The following is a 14,882-nucleotide window of genomic DNA, read 5'->3' on the forward strand; positions in this document are numbered from 1 at the left end:
GGGAATTTGGGTTGAGCCATGGCCGGTTGGCAGTGGCGTCCCCTGGGCCTTTTTGCCTTTTTTAAGTTCTGATCTCGACGTCTTACTCACAGTTTTTGTATTGTCGAGTTCGTCGGAGTCTGAATCCTGGATGGAAAAGGCTTCCTCCTGTTCCTCTTCTGTCTCGAACTGTCGATGCTCCTTTGGCGTGGACGCCATCTGCAGTCTTCTCGCTCGAGGGTCGCGCAGAGTTTTTCGGGACCGGAACGCCCGACAGGCCTCACAGGATTCTTCGTTGTGCTCGGGTGACAGGCACAGGTTACAGACCGAGTGTTGGTCCGTATAAGGATATTTGTTGTGGCATTCAGGGCAGAATCGAAACGGGGTCCGTTCCATCGGCGTTGTTCTCCACGCGGTCGGGCCGACTAGGCCCTGACGGTGTGCCGAAATCTACCCCGAAGGGCACCGAAGCGCTTCGATGTTCAATGCGTCGTCGTATGTGTTAATCTCGAACCGGATCGCAACGATACCGTCGAAAATCTTCCGTTTTCAGCTGTCTTTCCGTTCCGAAACTCGGAGCGACAGGAACACGTCCGAACCCGATGGCGGAAAGAAAACAATCGAAGATGGAGTCGACGCCCATGCGCAATGAGCACAGAAGGAGGAGTCACTCGGTCCCGTGACTCGAAAACACTTCTTCGAAGAAAAACAACTTGTAACACTCCGACCCAACACCAGATGGCGAGCTAATGCAGAACATGTGTATCTACAGCGACAGATGCCATCGAACATACGGTTTCTTTATTATGCAGTTACTTCAGAAATCTGATCCAGCAATTCTGATTTGGTGTTTGTACACTTGTATACGAAATGAAAACGCCATAGTGCATGGGGGAGTAATTACAGAGGTAGAGGTGGAGCATATGTATGCAAAAGATCTATTTTTACAGCAGATGCATAGATTTTGCTTCAGCTGCCATCCAAGCACATTCCATATAGGGAGCAGTGATGTACATACATGTTCACGTTCATTTGTGTGTGTCTATGTGGGTGTGTATTTGCTTGTCCAAATCTGTGGGTGTGTGATGTAATCTGGGACAGTTGTTGCAAAGTGAGATTATATTTTTGTGAGTGACTTAGAGAGAGTGAGTTCTCATACAGTCGTGTGTATTCATGTGGATCGTTGATTGATATACGTAGCGAGTGAAACTAACACATTCAGGTTTCTAGGCACACAAACAATGACATTCTCCAGAGTAACGAGCATCAATATAAGTGACTTTTTAGTGATATCTGGAAAGCCAGATAGTGTTTGACTTTCCTGATGTTCCAAGGCAAGAAATTTCACAGAGCAGCTTGCAGCAAGAATCTTCCTATATGGTGAAGATTGTCTTCAGGAATATTCAACCTATGCCAGAGACTGCCTGGTGCCCAGTACGAAGAACCTTAAAATGTCTTTGAATGGTCAGCCACTACAATGAACAGCAACTTTCAGATACATGGGAATTGGTTTAGCTGAACTGACTGCAAACTTTGGATCAGTTGTAGTTTGTTCTGTGTCCTGAATAATAAGCCTATGCATAAGGACTTCCTGAATTTTATGCATCAACACGCCCAACCACAGTTTCATGAGTGTGTTTAGGAATAAATGGCAGGATGTCATGGTCCAGAGCTGAAAAACCATGATATAGTTATTGCATTTACTTGATTTTCCAGATCCAGTTACAGATCTAAACGTAAGCCCAAATGTTTTACTTAGGTTACTGACTTAAGTTGGTTGTCTTGGAGTCACACAAAGGCTCGAGGTCCTTGGGGAATGCTTGTTGCGATAATAAGCACCTTACTTAATTTTTGGTGTTTTTAAAAGTGTAGCTCCATCCAGTGGAGGAGTAAACTTGAGCAGTGTTAAAAGTGACCAACAGTAGTGTTGGTCAAGTCTTATTAAGTCAAGTGGTATACCTTTAGGATAATGCTAAAACCCAAAGGATCTGAACAAGGCCGTCAAAATTCTACATGAATGTTAAATGGTCACAATGTGTCCTAATGGTAGAATGTAAAGGGGGTAAAATAGTCACTTGTTTGCTTTCAGAGGTGGACCATTGTAGGGCAGTGGTCTTCAGTCCAACTGTATGCATCCACGCTGGTGACCATGAAGTAGGAGTGGTTGATTGCCTGTTAGGGGACATGTACACTGGTGACCAGGAAGTAGGATAGCAGTCCTGTTGGTGGAGGACGTGTACTTGCTGCTGATGTGGGGGTTGGGCATTGGGGGGTGGTAAGGGCCCTTGTATGAAAGAAAGTGTGTGATTGATTGGTGGTGCTCTTTTCTGGAATATTGTTAGTGTGCTGGTGAGGGACTTGGTGGGATGTACACACTTCAGAAGGTTTATCACTCTAAGGCCCAGTTGTACTAACAATCTAGTAGTGCTATGTGAAAAGGCAAAGCACTGCATTGTGTAAACTGGAGAAAATGTTAGCCTACGCTTAGCAGTCCTAGAGGTAACCAGCAATGGTGTCTGTCTGCTGGTCAGGTCTTATGAGGAGCTTTGTATCTTAAGTGAATGACTGAAAACCAAAGGATCCAACCAAGGCCCAAAAGGTTCACCATGGATGTTTTTAAAAAACTGCATTAAAATACATTGCACTGCGCAAATAGGAGAAAATTGTGCAACTCCATGTCAACTAAGAGACAATTGTCATCAGTTGCGCTCACGATAAAATGCTATGTTAGTGCGACACCGAGCATCATATAATAGTGCATTTCGAATGGTGTCCTCCATAAGATTTGTGCTCAAGGGACACCCTGCAGTACAAATTTGTGTGTGTGGACGGCTGCCCGGGGTAAGATGCTTACATTATGTAATGTTCCTGAAATTACTTGCATTACACTTGGAAATATGTGATATTCAGCTTCGCTAGATTGTACCTGGTTTCGTTTTGTACTAGAATTCTATGTGAAGCCAGGTCACTTTACATCAATAGCCTGCCCTGTAATTTCACATCTGCATAGTATCACAGATGTAGTTGTAGGTGAGGCATTGGTAATAAAGACTACCTTCGAATCAACTTTTGTCACAAAATTACTTTTGCATGGTAAAGTTGATTGGTCTTGTACTTTGCACCTCTTAGCATCACACAAGCTTCTCTGGCAAGCCATAGTAATTCACGTGAATGAGAAATACAGAGACAAAAGAGCAAGAAACACTGACTGAATGAATCCAAAAGAAGGTAAGAGATGGAAGGAGTTAGTCCATTTTGGTAGAGTCTGGAATGATGGAGATATTCCTAGCTCTTTACCATTGCCATGCATGGAACTCTATGGTTGTAGGAATATCTGTACACAGGGATGTTTGTCTTCAGTTCCCCATGGGAGGTGGCCACTTGACATACAGAAGATAACTGAGCAGACAGAATAGCAGCAGATGTTCAGGTGTAGCACTGGATGTTCTGGTAGCGGGTTTTGTATGCAATATTTTTACAGTGCAGAAATAATATTGCACTTGTTTGTAGCCTATTTTGGGGTCCTGCGTATGGGCTTGTTTGCTTCTAGCCTCCCTCCTCTTTACTACTTCTGCTTTCTTTTTTAATTTCCTTTCAGATCCTTGATCTGCTTGGTGATATAACAAATCCAGTTCTGATTGGGCGTTCTCCCAGGTTGTGGCATCCATTCTGATTGGCTCAAACTTGAAATTAATTTGGATCTCTCCAGGCTTTGAAGCATCCAGATCGGAAATGTTCTGAAAGGAAATAGTCGGTTCTCCGTTATTTATGTCCCATGGTGTCTTTCTGTCTGTCTGTCTGTACTTATGTCAGAGTCTGAATGAGTGTTGTCCCATTGTGTCTGGCTGGATGCTGTCCAGTTGAATGCCATAGTGATGTCTGTCTGTGCTTGTGCTAAATTTAATCTCATTTGTCCATCTGTCTACTGCAGTACTTCCACGGGTGAAAACCCTGTGGAAGTTCCCTTTTGTCAGTTCTATTTCTGTGTCATTTTTTTGAACTTGTGATCAAGTCCAGGTGCGCTTGCTGTTGGTCATGTGGTGCTTCTTTGTGAGACTGCAGTTGTGGTTCACAAAACGTATGTGTGTGTGTGTGCTCTTCACGTCTTTAAAACAAGCTTATATAAATTACCAAATTTACCTTTTTGTACTCTGTGTGGCAAGGCATAGAATGGACAAAGCCCTGCCATTTGAAGTGCTGCTTAATCTGATACTGATGCGATATGGTAACAGAATATTGTTGTCAGGACATCATCTGACATAAATGTTGTGTCCTAAATATTTTTTTTTACAAAAAAAATAAGTTCACTCCATTGGAGTTAATAATAGAAAATATACACTGCATCTGACAAAAGTTAAGCACAGTATATGCAGGACATTACATTTGTCAGACTCTATTTAGCACATAATATTCTGACACACAACCACATCTGCACAGGTCTAATACTGTTTTACACTTGCGTTTACACCCACCCCAAGAACTGCATTCATATCATAGAAAGATCATTTTACTAAGGAAATCTAGTAAAATAATCATATTGCTTAAACACATTTTAGAAGTTGTTTATCTTGATGCAATACAGCTCTCCACTCACCTCTGTTGCCAAATGCAATTTTTGGTTTCAGATATTTCTGACCTCTGGCGAGGCACTGCACAGCAATGACATTTTTTAATCCATAGTTTTGACATGGTGAGGCCTAGGAATACAACCTCTTCCACTGCTACAAGCACATTTTGCTGAGTCTTTTGATATCTCTCTTCAGACCATAAGGTGGTGCTGCTCATTCCTCTTCCTATTTGCAAGTTGTCCGCCCTTTCCATTGTCTACTTCAGTTTGTTACCTGAGGTGAAGCTCAGGTGTGTTTTTATAACTACATACCAGCCTTCTGTTAAAGCAGTTCCTTCCCATGATGCAGTGCTAGGACTCATTTGCTTTTTTCGTCACATGTGCACACACGCCCATGATGGCCAGGCCTCCCAATGTGTTGTTATCTAGAACTAGCCATAGCACCAAAATAGAGACACATCTCTTTAGTGTTCTCGCAAACCCAAGTTTCTGTGTGCCAAGAAGCTCAGTTTGTGCCAAGCCCCCAAATGTACACCAAGTGAGCTGCATCTTCTGTCAGACCCATGCATATCAAAGGGCTGAGAGGAGCTGATGCAAGCATCATGTCCTAGGAGACTGGACTTGGGCGAAATCCATTGCCTTCTACGCACAGTTGTTCATAGAGCTTAGGCGGTGTGGCACAGCATCTCTGGTTAGCATCCGGGCTGTACTGCACTATCATAAACGGAGGGGCATTTACAGTACATTTTCCGCAAGGCACGGAGACCACTTTAGAGCCTGGCATACTGAAGACTCTTTGGCACAAGTGACCCCCAGGTGGCCTATTGGTCCATTACCAGTCATCAGAGGTTAATGCTAGCATGGCTGTTTGTCAGCTCCTAAAGGACCAGTAAGCTGAAAAATATATAGAATCAGCAAAATTGCACATTCCATTCCAGTCACTTGCACTACAGGCGTCTAGGCACAATTGAAGAAATTGTGCCAAACTGTAAGTGGCAGCTTGATTCCTCTGTATGTTTTTTCAGTCACTAGGGGTAAACAGTGAATGTTTTTTAAAATTGAGAGTGGCCTTTTTTTATTACAAAGTTTGTGATGGTGTAATATATATATATATTTGTATTGTTAGATGCTTTTGGCTTCATCGCTGAATGAGTTAGGTTTATTCCCTTTCCGTGTGTAAGGGATTTCAGTAGTGAGCGTTGGGGCTAATATGATGGTTGACTGCTAGACCCACGAGAGAGTGTGATGTTTGTTATCAGTAGGTGTATCAGTATTATTTATTGCTGCTTGTGGTAACAAAATAATCTTTGATTGCATGAGTATGAAAGATTTTTATTAGAGTCTAAGGTTTTTATTTCATTTTTCTCTATTTTCACATATTAGTTCCTCCTTCCATATGCTTGAGATTCTCTTCCCTGCAGTTAAAGGGATTGAAGCACCTTCCATAGCAGCGAAAAGGAATCCAGTGTTGCCCTGCATGCAGGTCCAATTTCACTTGATGCCTGTTTAACTGTTTAACTTACCTCCTCCGCACTTTTTTTTCTGCGACAAAACACAGTTTTTGCTCACTGAGGAACACTCCCGAAAGTGCAGTGTTGCAAAATCACTTTTAATGTATCTACTTTTAGTTTCTGCCCACTTGATTCCTCACCAAGCTTTCTAGCTTTTTGCTTCAAAGGAATGTATTTTAGTGACCATGTCAGAGGAGTGACTGCCAGTTTCACTGATCACCACTGGGGGAATAGGAGTTCCTGACAAGGACTCATCCAAGACTCTAGTTTTATACCAGTTGCATTAGTTGAGGAGCTGACCTCTCTTTAAACAGCACAAAATAAGCCTTGTTACAGAGACTTCATGGCTGGGAGGTGTTCTGGGTTCTGTTGTCTGGTCTTATGATAATAGTAACACCATTGTATATAGTGCTAAGTACTGCAGTATTGCATTTCTCACTGTAAATAATAAATGTTGCTATTTCAAATGTAATGGCTGCTAGAAGAGTTGAAGGCTTTTTTGGCCCTGCAGGGATTCGAATTTGTGATCTGCCAATCACCCGGGTTTCAGTGCAAGCATTTAACCTGGCAAGCCAGCTAGTTATCTATTATGACACACTGAATAAAGAATCTGCAAAAGCATATTTTTAAAGCAACTTCACGACCACCAGACTGGTGGCTGAGACAGATTTTATTGGGATCTTTACTGGAAATGTATAACTGGTCACGTAACTCATTTGTTGTCATTAAAGGGCTCAGTGTGGGCTATGAGTTCCTCCTGTGTTTTCCCAGTGCACATGCATGAGTTTTGCAAGGTGTGCCTCCCAACTGTTGCTCTTACAGTCATACCTCATGTGGTCATGTCAGCATAGTGAGATCAGCAACTGCAGAGCCATACAATGTATCTCAAAGCTGGGGATGTATTTTTAAATGTGTGCAGTTCCTACCTTGTATGCAAGTTACATCTGCATAGCATCTGAACAGCATTCGGGTGTCAGTTTAAATAAACTGCATTTTGATAGACATTTTACCTTGTGAACTGTTGTATTTTTGCTTCTGTCCAGAAGCGTAGGCAAAAAGGCTGTGGGCTTCCAAAGCCTGGTGGCTTCAGAGAGCTCTGGTTCTTATGGCATCTTGCACTCATATGGTTGTTTGTGCACAGAGTCACATATGGGACATATTTTTAAACCTCACCTGTTGTTAGCGCCAATGGGAAAAAATCCTTGAGACTCCCATGTGTATCTGGGCTTGGAGTCCATTTAAAAGTAGTCCGTAGTGACTGTTCCCTTCTATTTGCTGGACCCCAAGTTGTCTCTTAAGACAAATTCTTCAGAGTATGGGTGTGTTCCGAAATGGGCAGATTAGATGTTTGCAGGACATTTCATATGAACGATGTGATCAGGTGATCCCTGCAGCTGTGAATTCTAACGTGACAGCCACTTTCCCGGGCGAAGAGGAGGGCAGCAGACCGGTGCTGCAGCATGACATCAGAAGCATGCTGGAACAAGCTTAATTGACAGGCTGTAAGTGGAACACCTGGCAGCTAGGAAGGTAGAAGTGGAGACAGACAGTATTGTGGACCGAGCTGAACGGAAGAGGAGCAAGGAAGGAGGAGGAGTGGAGAACGACACGAAAGACATGATCCCGGTCTGAGTGGGAAGCCTGTAGGAACTCTGAGTAGAAGCCCACAGGCTATTGTTACCAATAGCACTACTCTCCAGCACTTCCAGTGAGGAGAAGGACGCTGTGGCCCCATATGCCGCGGTCTGGGAGGGCCATGGCCACAGGGAAGTGCTCGCAAACCGTTTTCCGTGTCTCACAAGGTGGTGGGGCAGAAGTTAGCCTGGCCACTGTGGGCAACCAAGGGGGGATAGGCCACTGAGCACTGGTTGTGAGTCACATATTCAACCTGGGGTGTGGTGAAGGTACTTAGTTTTGTTGTGTGCGAGCACAGGTGACTAATACGGTGGCGGCTTGGAGGACTCCGGTTGGCAGTGCTGTTAATAAACATTCTGTGCTTGCTTTTGAGGGTCATATTCAACTCACAACGGAACTGCTGGAGGAGCTGAAGGCCAAGTGACCCACAGCCAGAGGGCAAGCAAAGACAGGAGAATCAAACATCCCAGGAACTTGCCCATTAATGCCTTTCAGTGCCAGAAGGACAGAGACATTGATTAGATTTACTGAATGTATGGTATCGCGAGCCTTAATAAAAAGGGACGTCATAAAACCACAAAACGGCGTGATGTGGTCCATGTGGGTGGCCAGGAAGACTGCAAACACCCTGGAGCCGAAGGTGGTCATCTGGACACCAAAGGCCTTTCTCCCACATATTTTCAGGAAAAGGCTGTTGAGTTATACAGTCAACCCTAAGGAAATGTTTTCTTTGAGAAGAGAAGCATTCAGCTTTTTGCATATTGAGAATGGAGCTGTGGTGCTACTCATGTGAGTTAGGAATGCATAATGGGACAGATTGCCCAGACTTTTATGTAACACAGGCAAATAGGTTTTATGCTAGTAATCTGTGCATTGCTGATTCTTCGCTGGGGCACTGAGGATTAATCTGTGTCTCTAGTGGGATCACTTAATGCACCATGAACATGCCTTGGATGAGCAAGAGGCTGACACTTGGATGTTGTTCTCCTGCTGAACCATATTATGTTCATGCCATTTCCTCATCCCCTTGATTCTTCGACTGATGTACAATCTACAACTGGGCACCCTGTGTTGCATTTTGGGATTCTGGAGATCTCTATTGGACTAGGCAGGCTCTAGTTTCCACATCTTCTGAGTGCATCACTGATGTCTTGTATTCCTTCTTTCTCTCCAGAAGCGTAGGTGAAACTTCTCTCTCAGCAGAAGGAGCTGCAGTAGATTATCCTTGCCCTCCAACAAAGAGCCTGCCAAATGATTGCTAAGATTATGGCCTGTGGTGATTTGGATCTATCTGATGAGAATCTGTTAGTTGTATAATTACCAAGGGCATCTGTACAAGACAATAAAAGAGCAAGTGGCAACAATTCTGTCATTGGGCTGTAAGACGTTGATTACCCTTTTGCCTTGCACCATAGTTGAATTTAGATGGTTCATTAGCCAGGCCCTCGCATTTGTGTTGATTTGATTTGTATCGATATTTCTTAGCACAACACTTGTGGTGGCAAACTTTAGTCCTACAGCACCCAGGGTGAAAATTCAACTACCCCCATGCCTCTACCTCCACTCTGTTTGGCAATTTTTTTTCCCAATCAAGCGATTTAAATAACTTTTCCCTAAAAACAGTGAAAATGATTTGCTTCCCTAAAAGCTGAATTAATAACCTTTCTTTACTTTAAACCACCACCTGGAAATGGGTAGGCCAAGGGGGGATCTTGCGGATCTTCCCCCTGCAGAATTCCAAGGAGTTCAGTAAATATTCCATGAGATTCCAGGGAGTTCCCCAAGCGGGTCCAATTAGGGCACATTGCACTGCTCGCGCTGATTTTATGCTCCTGGAGCTTGCACCATGCTGTAAATTCAGCACAAACTGCACCATGCAGTGTGGCAAGAGGGTGCTACTTCTTTCTGTTGCTCGAATATGTTTTTTACTCGAATGCCAGTTTTTTTAACACAAATGTTCATCACTGCCTATGCTGAGAAGCCTCACTATGAGGTGTACTAGCACCCGAAAATTGCGCTAGGGACACAAATTCTGGCTTACACTCACAACTTAATGTTGGCGAGCTGCTCATGAGAAAAAACTCCACCACACAGCGGAATTTTACCAGAACTCCTCTCTCCAATCGTAATGCGGAGTGGACATAACTCTGCGAATTCCACCAGCGGAGTGGAATTTTTCACCTACCCATAGAAGTAGATAGGTGTATTGTTTGTCACAGATTATTAAGAGGCTGGATCTGACAGAAAGAGTGGACAGCAATGTAGGTGGGGACCTCCCCTTATGGATCAAGATTTCAGTTATTCAGATTTTCACCACAGTTCTTCCGTAAGTGAATAGAAATACACCAGGTCTCCCAAAAACCTGTTTATGATAGCCTAAATTATTCCGAATTCCTGTCACATCTCACAGTGTTGTTGGTTGAAAAGAGGCACACATTCAAATCCCCAAAGATTCAAGTGAACCCATGAACTCAAGATCCTTTATAGAAAATGTGCCACCTCCTAAGGCATGACCGCTGGGATATATGCAGTCTTGAGCAATCCAACCACTGTAATTAATTCATACATTTTTTCCATACTTGTTTTTACAAGAACTTTGCAAAACCTATAGGTCTTCTTTTAATGTTCTAAATCGTGTAGTGTAAGTACGTTGAAGGCAGACAGGAAAAAAGTTCTGTTTTGAAGGCTTCTCATAAAGTTGTCCTTCATGCAGTTCACTGGAAGCCCTGGAGTGGAGTTGGAAGGATATACCCGAAAGGCTAGTAGAATTAGGTATGAGATGAATACTCCATGCTGCAAATCCTAGACACGATTGACAAAGTCTCAAGCCAAAGGCTGAAAGAGGTTTGTCTGGAGCTCCAAATGTTGAAAGGGTGGATTCCAAACCAACTTAGGGGGTCATTCTGACTCCCGCCGGCCGCGGTAACCGCAGGGCTGGCGGGAGCCGGCAGAATACAGCTGCGCGGTCATAAGACCGCCGCGGGTATTCTGGGTTTCCCGCTGGGCTGGCGGGCGACTGCCAGAAGGCCGCCCGCCAGCCCAGCGGGAAACACCCTTCCACAAGGATGCCGGCTCCGAATGGAGCCGGCGGGGTGGAAGGGGTGCGACGGGTGCAGTTGCACCCGTTGCGATTTTCAGTGTCTGCATGGCAGACACTGAAAATCTTGGTGGGGCCCTGTTACGGGGGCCCCTGCAGTGCCCATGCCATTGGCATGGGCACTGCAGGGGCCCAACGACACCCCATACCGCCATCCTGTTCCTGGCGGCCAAAACCGGCAGGAACAGGATGGCGGTATGGGGGTCGGAATCCCCATGGCGGCGGAGGATTCCCCAGGGCAGCGGAAAACCGGCGGTACACCGCTGGTTTTCCGTTTCTGACCGCGGCTGTACCGCCGCGGTCAGAATGCCCTTGGGAGCACCGCCAGCCTGTTGGCGGTGCTCCCGCGGTCCCCGGCCCTGGCGGTCCATGACCGCCAGGGTCGGAATGACCGCCTTAGTGTTTAATATAAGCCATAGGCCTGTATGACAGCTGAGCTGAAAAAGATCATACCTCAAAATCCGCAGAATTTCTGATTTGTACTGAATGGGAGTGGACTTTGTGTGGCTAGCAGTGCAGAAAATGACTCTGGAAAAAACAAGAATACATAAAAGAGTATTCTGATTACTTGAAAAAAGGAGCCGCCACAGTTCTCTTTTACCGTTCGAGTAGAGAGACTTTCCTTTTGTTCTGCAGTGCTTCTTTCATTTGTACTACAGGTAATGAAATTCCTGGAAGACTGTACCAAAAGGCAATTTGTAGCGTATGCTTACAGGCAAAGGGTATTTTTTGGGTGATTTTTTTCCCTCTGCCCTCTAGACCATGACAAACCGAAGATCAGTGCTGCCACTAGGCTAAATTAAAGAGACATATTTTGCCAGCCCGAATATACATTTTCCTTATAGTTCACACTACATGTTATTAATCATGTCTTCTGGAACCTGTAGGTGAGTAGCAAAGGCTAACTCTTCATCCCCTTGTATAATGACGACCAGCCATTATGGTAAAATTCTCCACTCATACAGTTTGCAAACCTCATCCAGTTTGGATTTGAAATATTCGGTCTTGTCTTGGCTCATAAGGTTTTAGAACTGACAGCAGTTCTGGTGTTAAACTAGTAACTTGAAAGATGCTTCTCACTACTGTGGCTTACAAAGAAAATAGAATATAATATTTTTAGATTACCTCGAAAACCTTAAGATTATAAATGCAATTATAGCTAATCATCTCACTAGCCAACTCATTGTCATCGCCAATCTATTTCAGGTTTTATGCAGTTGCTGTATGAAGAGATAATGAACTGTTAAGTGTTATCTAGTTACAAAAATATGTGATGAAATTGTAACTTATAAGTAGCATGATGGACATGATTTATCAGGAATCTGTTTCACTTAATGTTATATTGGTTTGATAACATGATTATTTAAGCATATAAATTAATGAAATTATACACCTTTGCCTTACTAGTTTGCTCTTCTGAAAACTAATTCTACAGAAAAGAGGTTCGCTATTTGCAACAAGCTCAATGTGTCACTCATAACCCAAGCTTCTTACTTTCTTCAGTACTGTTAGATTATCAAATGAAAATGTTTTATCCATACTTTTATAAACTTTGATTTGGAAGCTTAAAAGGCTTTCTTGATGGCACGCCTTAAATTGATAACACTCATCTGATAAACGGACACACCTACAGCGGTTATAATCGAGAAAATTAGACCGTAAAAACATTTTCCTCCCCTGAATTATATATTTATACTAAAGATAACATTCTTAGCCCAAGTCCTCCCTCTCCAAGGGTATGCACAATGACTGTGTTCCGGCTACAGTTTTAATACAGTCTTTCCTTTTCTTCTTCTGAGTTCTGCGTGTTAGCCCTTGAGATAGTGCTCGGTATTCAAGTTATATCGAAGAACACCTCTGGCAGACCCCTGTAGTAACTTAAGAGATGCCTCTCTCCCATGCCCACTCAGGTAATGAAAGATAGGGTATCTTCCCAGGACTATGAAAGAGGAGGGTGTGAGCTACACATTGTAATAACTCCTGTTCTCCAGTATTGGGGTATCTTTCATAGATTCACATGCTTGAATCATTCCCCATTGTTTAAGTGGGAGTCCCACAGTACACAGAAAGCAGTAAATAAAAATGTAACATTGAGGTTAATGGAAAAATAAATTCACTCTAATAGCTTATCAGTGTTATTAGAAATGACCCAAAGTCCAGCCAATGAGGCAAGAGCACCCTTTAGAACCCTCACCACAGAGGCTCCAGTCTCTCAGATTCTCTACCGCATGTCGTGTGAAGGAGCCTCTCTGAGCTCTGCTCAGTTTACTTTTTCCTGACAGGAATTCTTTTGAATACTGTTTTCTGCTTCTACAGCAGTGACTTCTACATCATGTCTACAACCAAAAAAAGGTCTATTTTGACCTTGCAACACCTGTGGAAAGCTAAGACTTCACTGTGAGGACCCTCACAAGGATTGCATTTACTGTCTTCACCCATTACACAAGGTGAAACATTGTAAACTTTGTTGAACCTTTCCTCACAAAACTTTGAGAGACAGAGAGGCCAGACTCCTGCTTTAGCTTCAAAAGCTTAAATCCATAGAAAACGTCTCTGATGATGATGACCGCCCCACCATAATGGCATTGAGAAAGAGGAAAAGATCTGTGGAGAGTTTCTCTCCAAAAAGAAGTAAGGCTGCCAAGAAAATGCATTTTGTGAAGGAAAAAATGCAGGAAATTCCTTCCACTTCAAGGAAACCTAGTGAGAAAGGTAATTCTGAACCTTCCACTCCAGCTGCCACTACAATAAAGATAAAAAAACTGTCCAGTTCTCTGCCACCATCAACATCAAAAATGTCAGTCTCGTCGACGAGGCAGTCAACGAGCGCATCATCGGCGGCAGGTTTGATTCCCACTGCTACCATAGCGACGGCAACATTTACAGCACCGCCTTCGCCCATGATAATAACGTTGTCGCAGTTGTCATCGATGACAATAACTTCGGTGAACATAAAGTATGGGCCTTCTTTACCATCGACAACACCCCAGGGTAAGAAAACTTTGAAGAAATCAACCATTATAGAACCATCGATGAAGAGGTTTCATTCCTCAACATTAGCTCTATCGTTGACAGGTAAGAAATCAAAGGCTACTACATCGTCGACGACTCCATTGACATACGTACCAAAAACTATAGCTCTGTCGCCGACAGCCCGTCAACAGCAGCTCCGATGACACCAGCTCAGTCAACAGCAACTTTGAGAATGACAACACCGTCGACGATGGCTCCGACGACGAGGGCACCGTCCACTCCCCATTACTTTCCTGCAGACACTCCGGCAACACCTATACCGTCAACAACAGTGGATTCAGAGAAATCTTTCTTTTTAACCTTAAGAGTGATAACAATAAAACGTAAATCCGCTCAAGAGACATTGCTACCTTCACATACCTCACCCAGTAAGGTGTCACCTGTACCTCCAGAACATCTTCTTGATGAAGAGGAATATGGAGATGAGTACTTCGATGATGGTCTGTTTGCGGAGGCATGTAGTCCTTCAGACCTACAAATGAAATGCCAGGAAGAGAATGAGGAAGAGTGTGAAGAGTTATATATTCAAAAATCATTTCATGAGCAACAAGATGTTCGCAAGAACAACAGCGCAAGCCAACAGTGCCGATGCCAGTGTCACTAATTGCCAATTTCCAGCATATGATGCAAGATGACTACAATAGATTCCCACCAGCAGGATCAACAACTCTGCTGCATCATCCACAGCTACCGTTAAGTCCTTCTTCCAGAGACCAATCCTCAGAGTTTCTAGTACTTACAGTACAATTACCACCTCCATCTTCACCTCCCGAAAATGATCCGCCTTGCTCGGAAGAGGATCAAGAAGAAGGGGAAATCCAGGACACTGCTTCACTCCCCAATGAATCAGATGACTATCAGACGCAAGACCACCCCCCTCTTCTCCACCCCTAGTAGATTCTCCGCCACAAGATATAGGAGGGTTCCATAGTGTAATGGAAAGAGCAGCCAAGAGATTCCAGCTTCCCATTGTAACAAAGCAGTCGGATAGCTTCCTTTATGACTTTAAAGAAGACACCATAAAGTCAGTTTGCGCAATCCAGACTGTAGACTTCATCTT

General features: G+C 43.8%; 1 protein-coding gene across 3 annotated transcripts in view; it reads left to right on the plus strand.

Annotated features, from left to right (window-relative positions):
- The window catches only part of CC2D1A (coiled-coil and C2 domain containing 1A), a 130,046-nt gene that overhangs the window by 89,340 nt on the left and 25,824 nt on the right, over window positions 1-14,882 (plus strand). The window contains exon 25 of one of the 3 annotated variants that reach the window (XM_069230447.1): window positions 3,578-7,061. The exons of the other annotated variants lie outside the window; for them this stretch is intronic. Within the exon in view, the coding sequence (XP_069086548.1) occupies window positions 3,578-3,602 (25 nt within the window). The 3' untranslated portion in view covers window positions 3,603-7,061. Of the gene's footprint in view, window positions 1-3,577; window positions 7,062-14,882 lie in introns of those variants that run through there. 3 annotated transcript variants of the gene reach the window in all.

This window comes from Pleurodeles waltl, chromosome 4_2 (genome assembly GCF_031143425.1).
Source record: "Pleurodeles waltl isolate 20211129_DDA chromosome 4_2, aPleWal1.hap1.20221129, whole genome shotgun sequence".
Taxonomy (NCBI): domain Eukaryota; kingdom Metazoa; phylum Chordata; class Amphibia; order Caudata; family Salamandridae; genus Pleurodeles; species Pleurodeles waltl.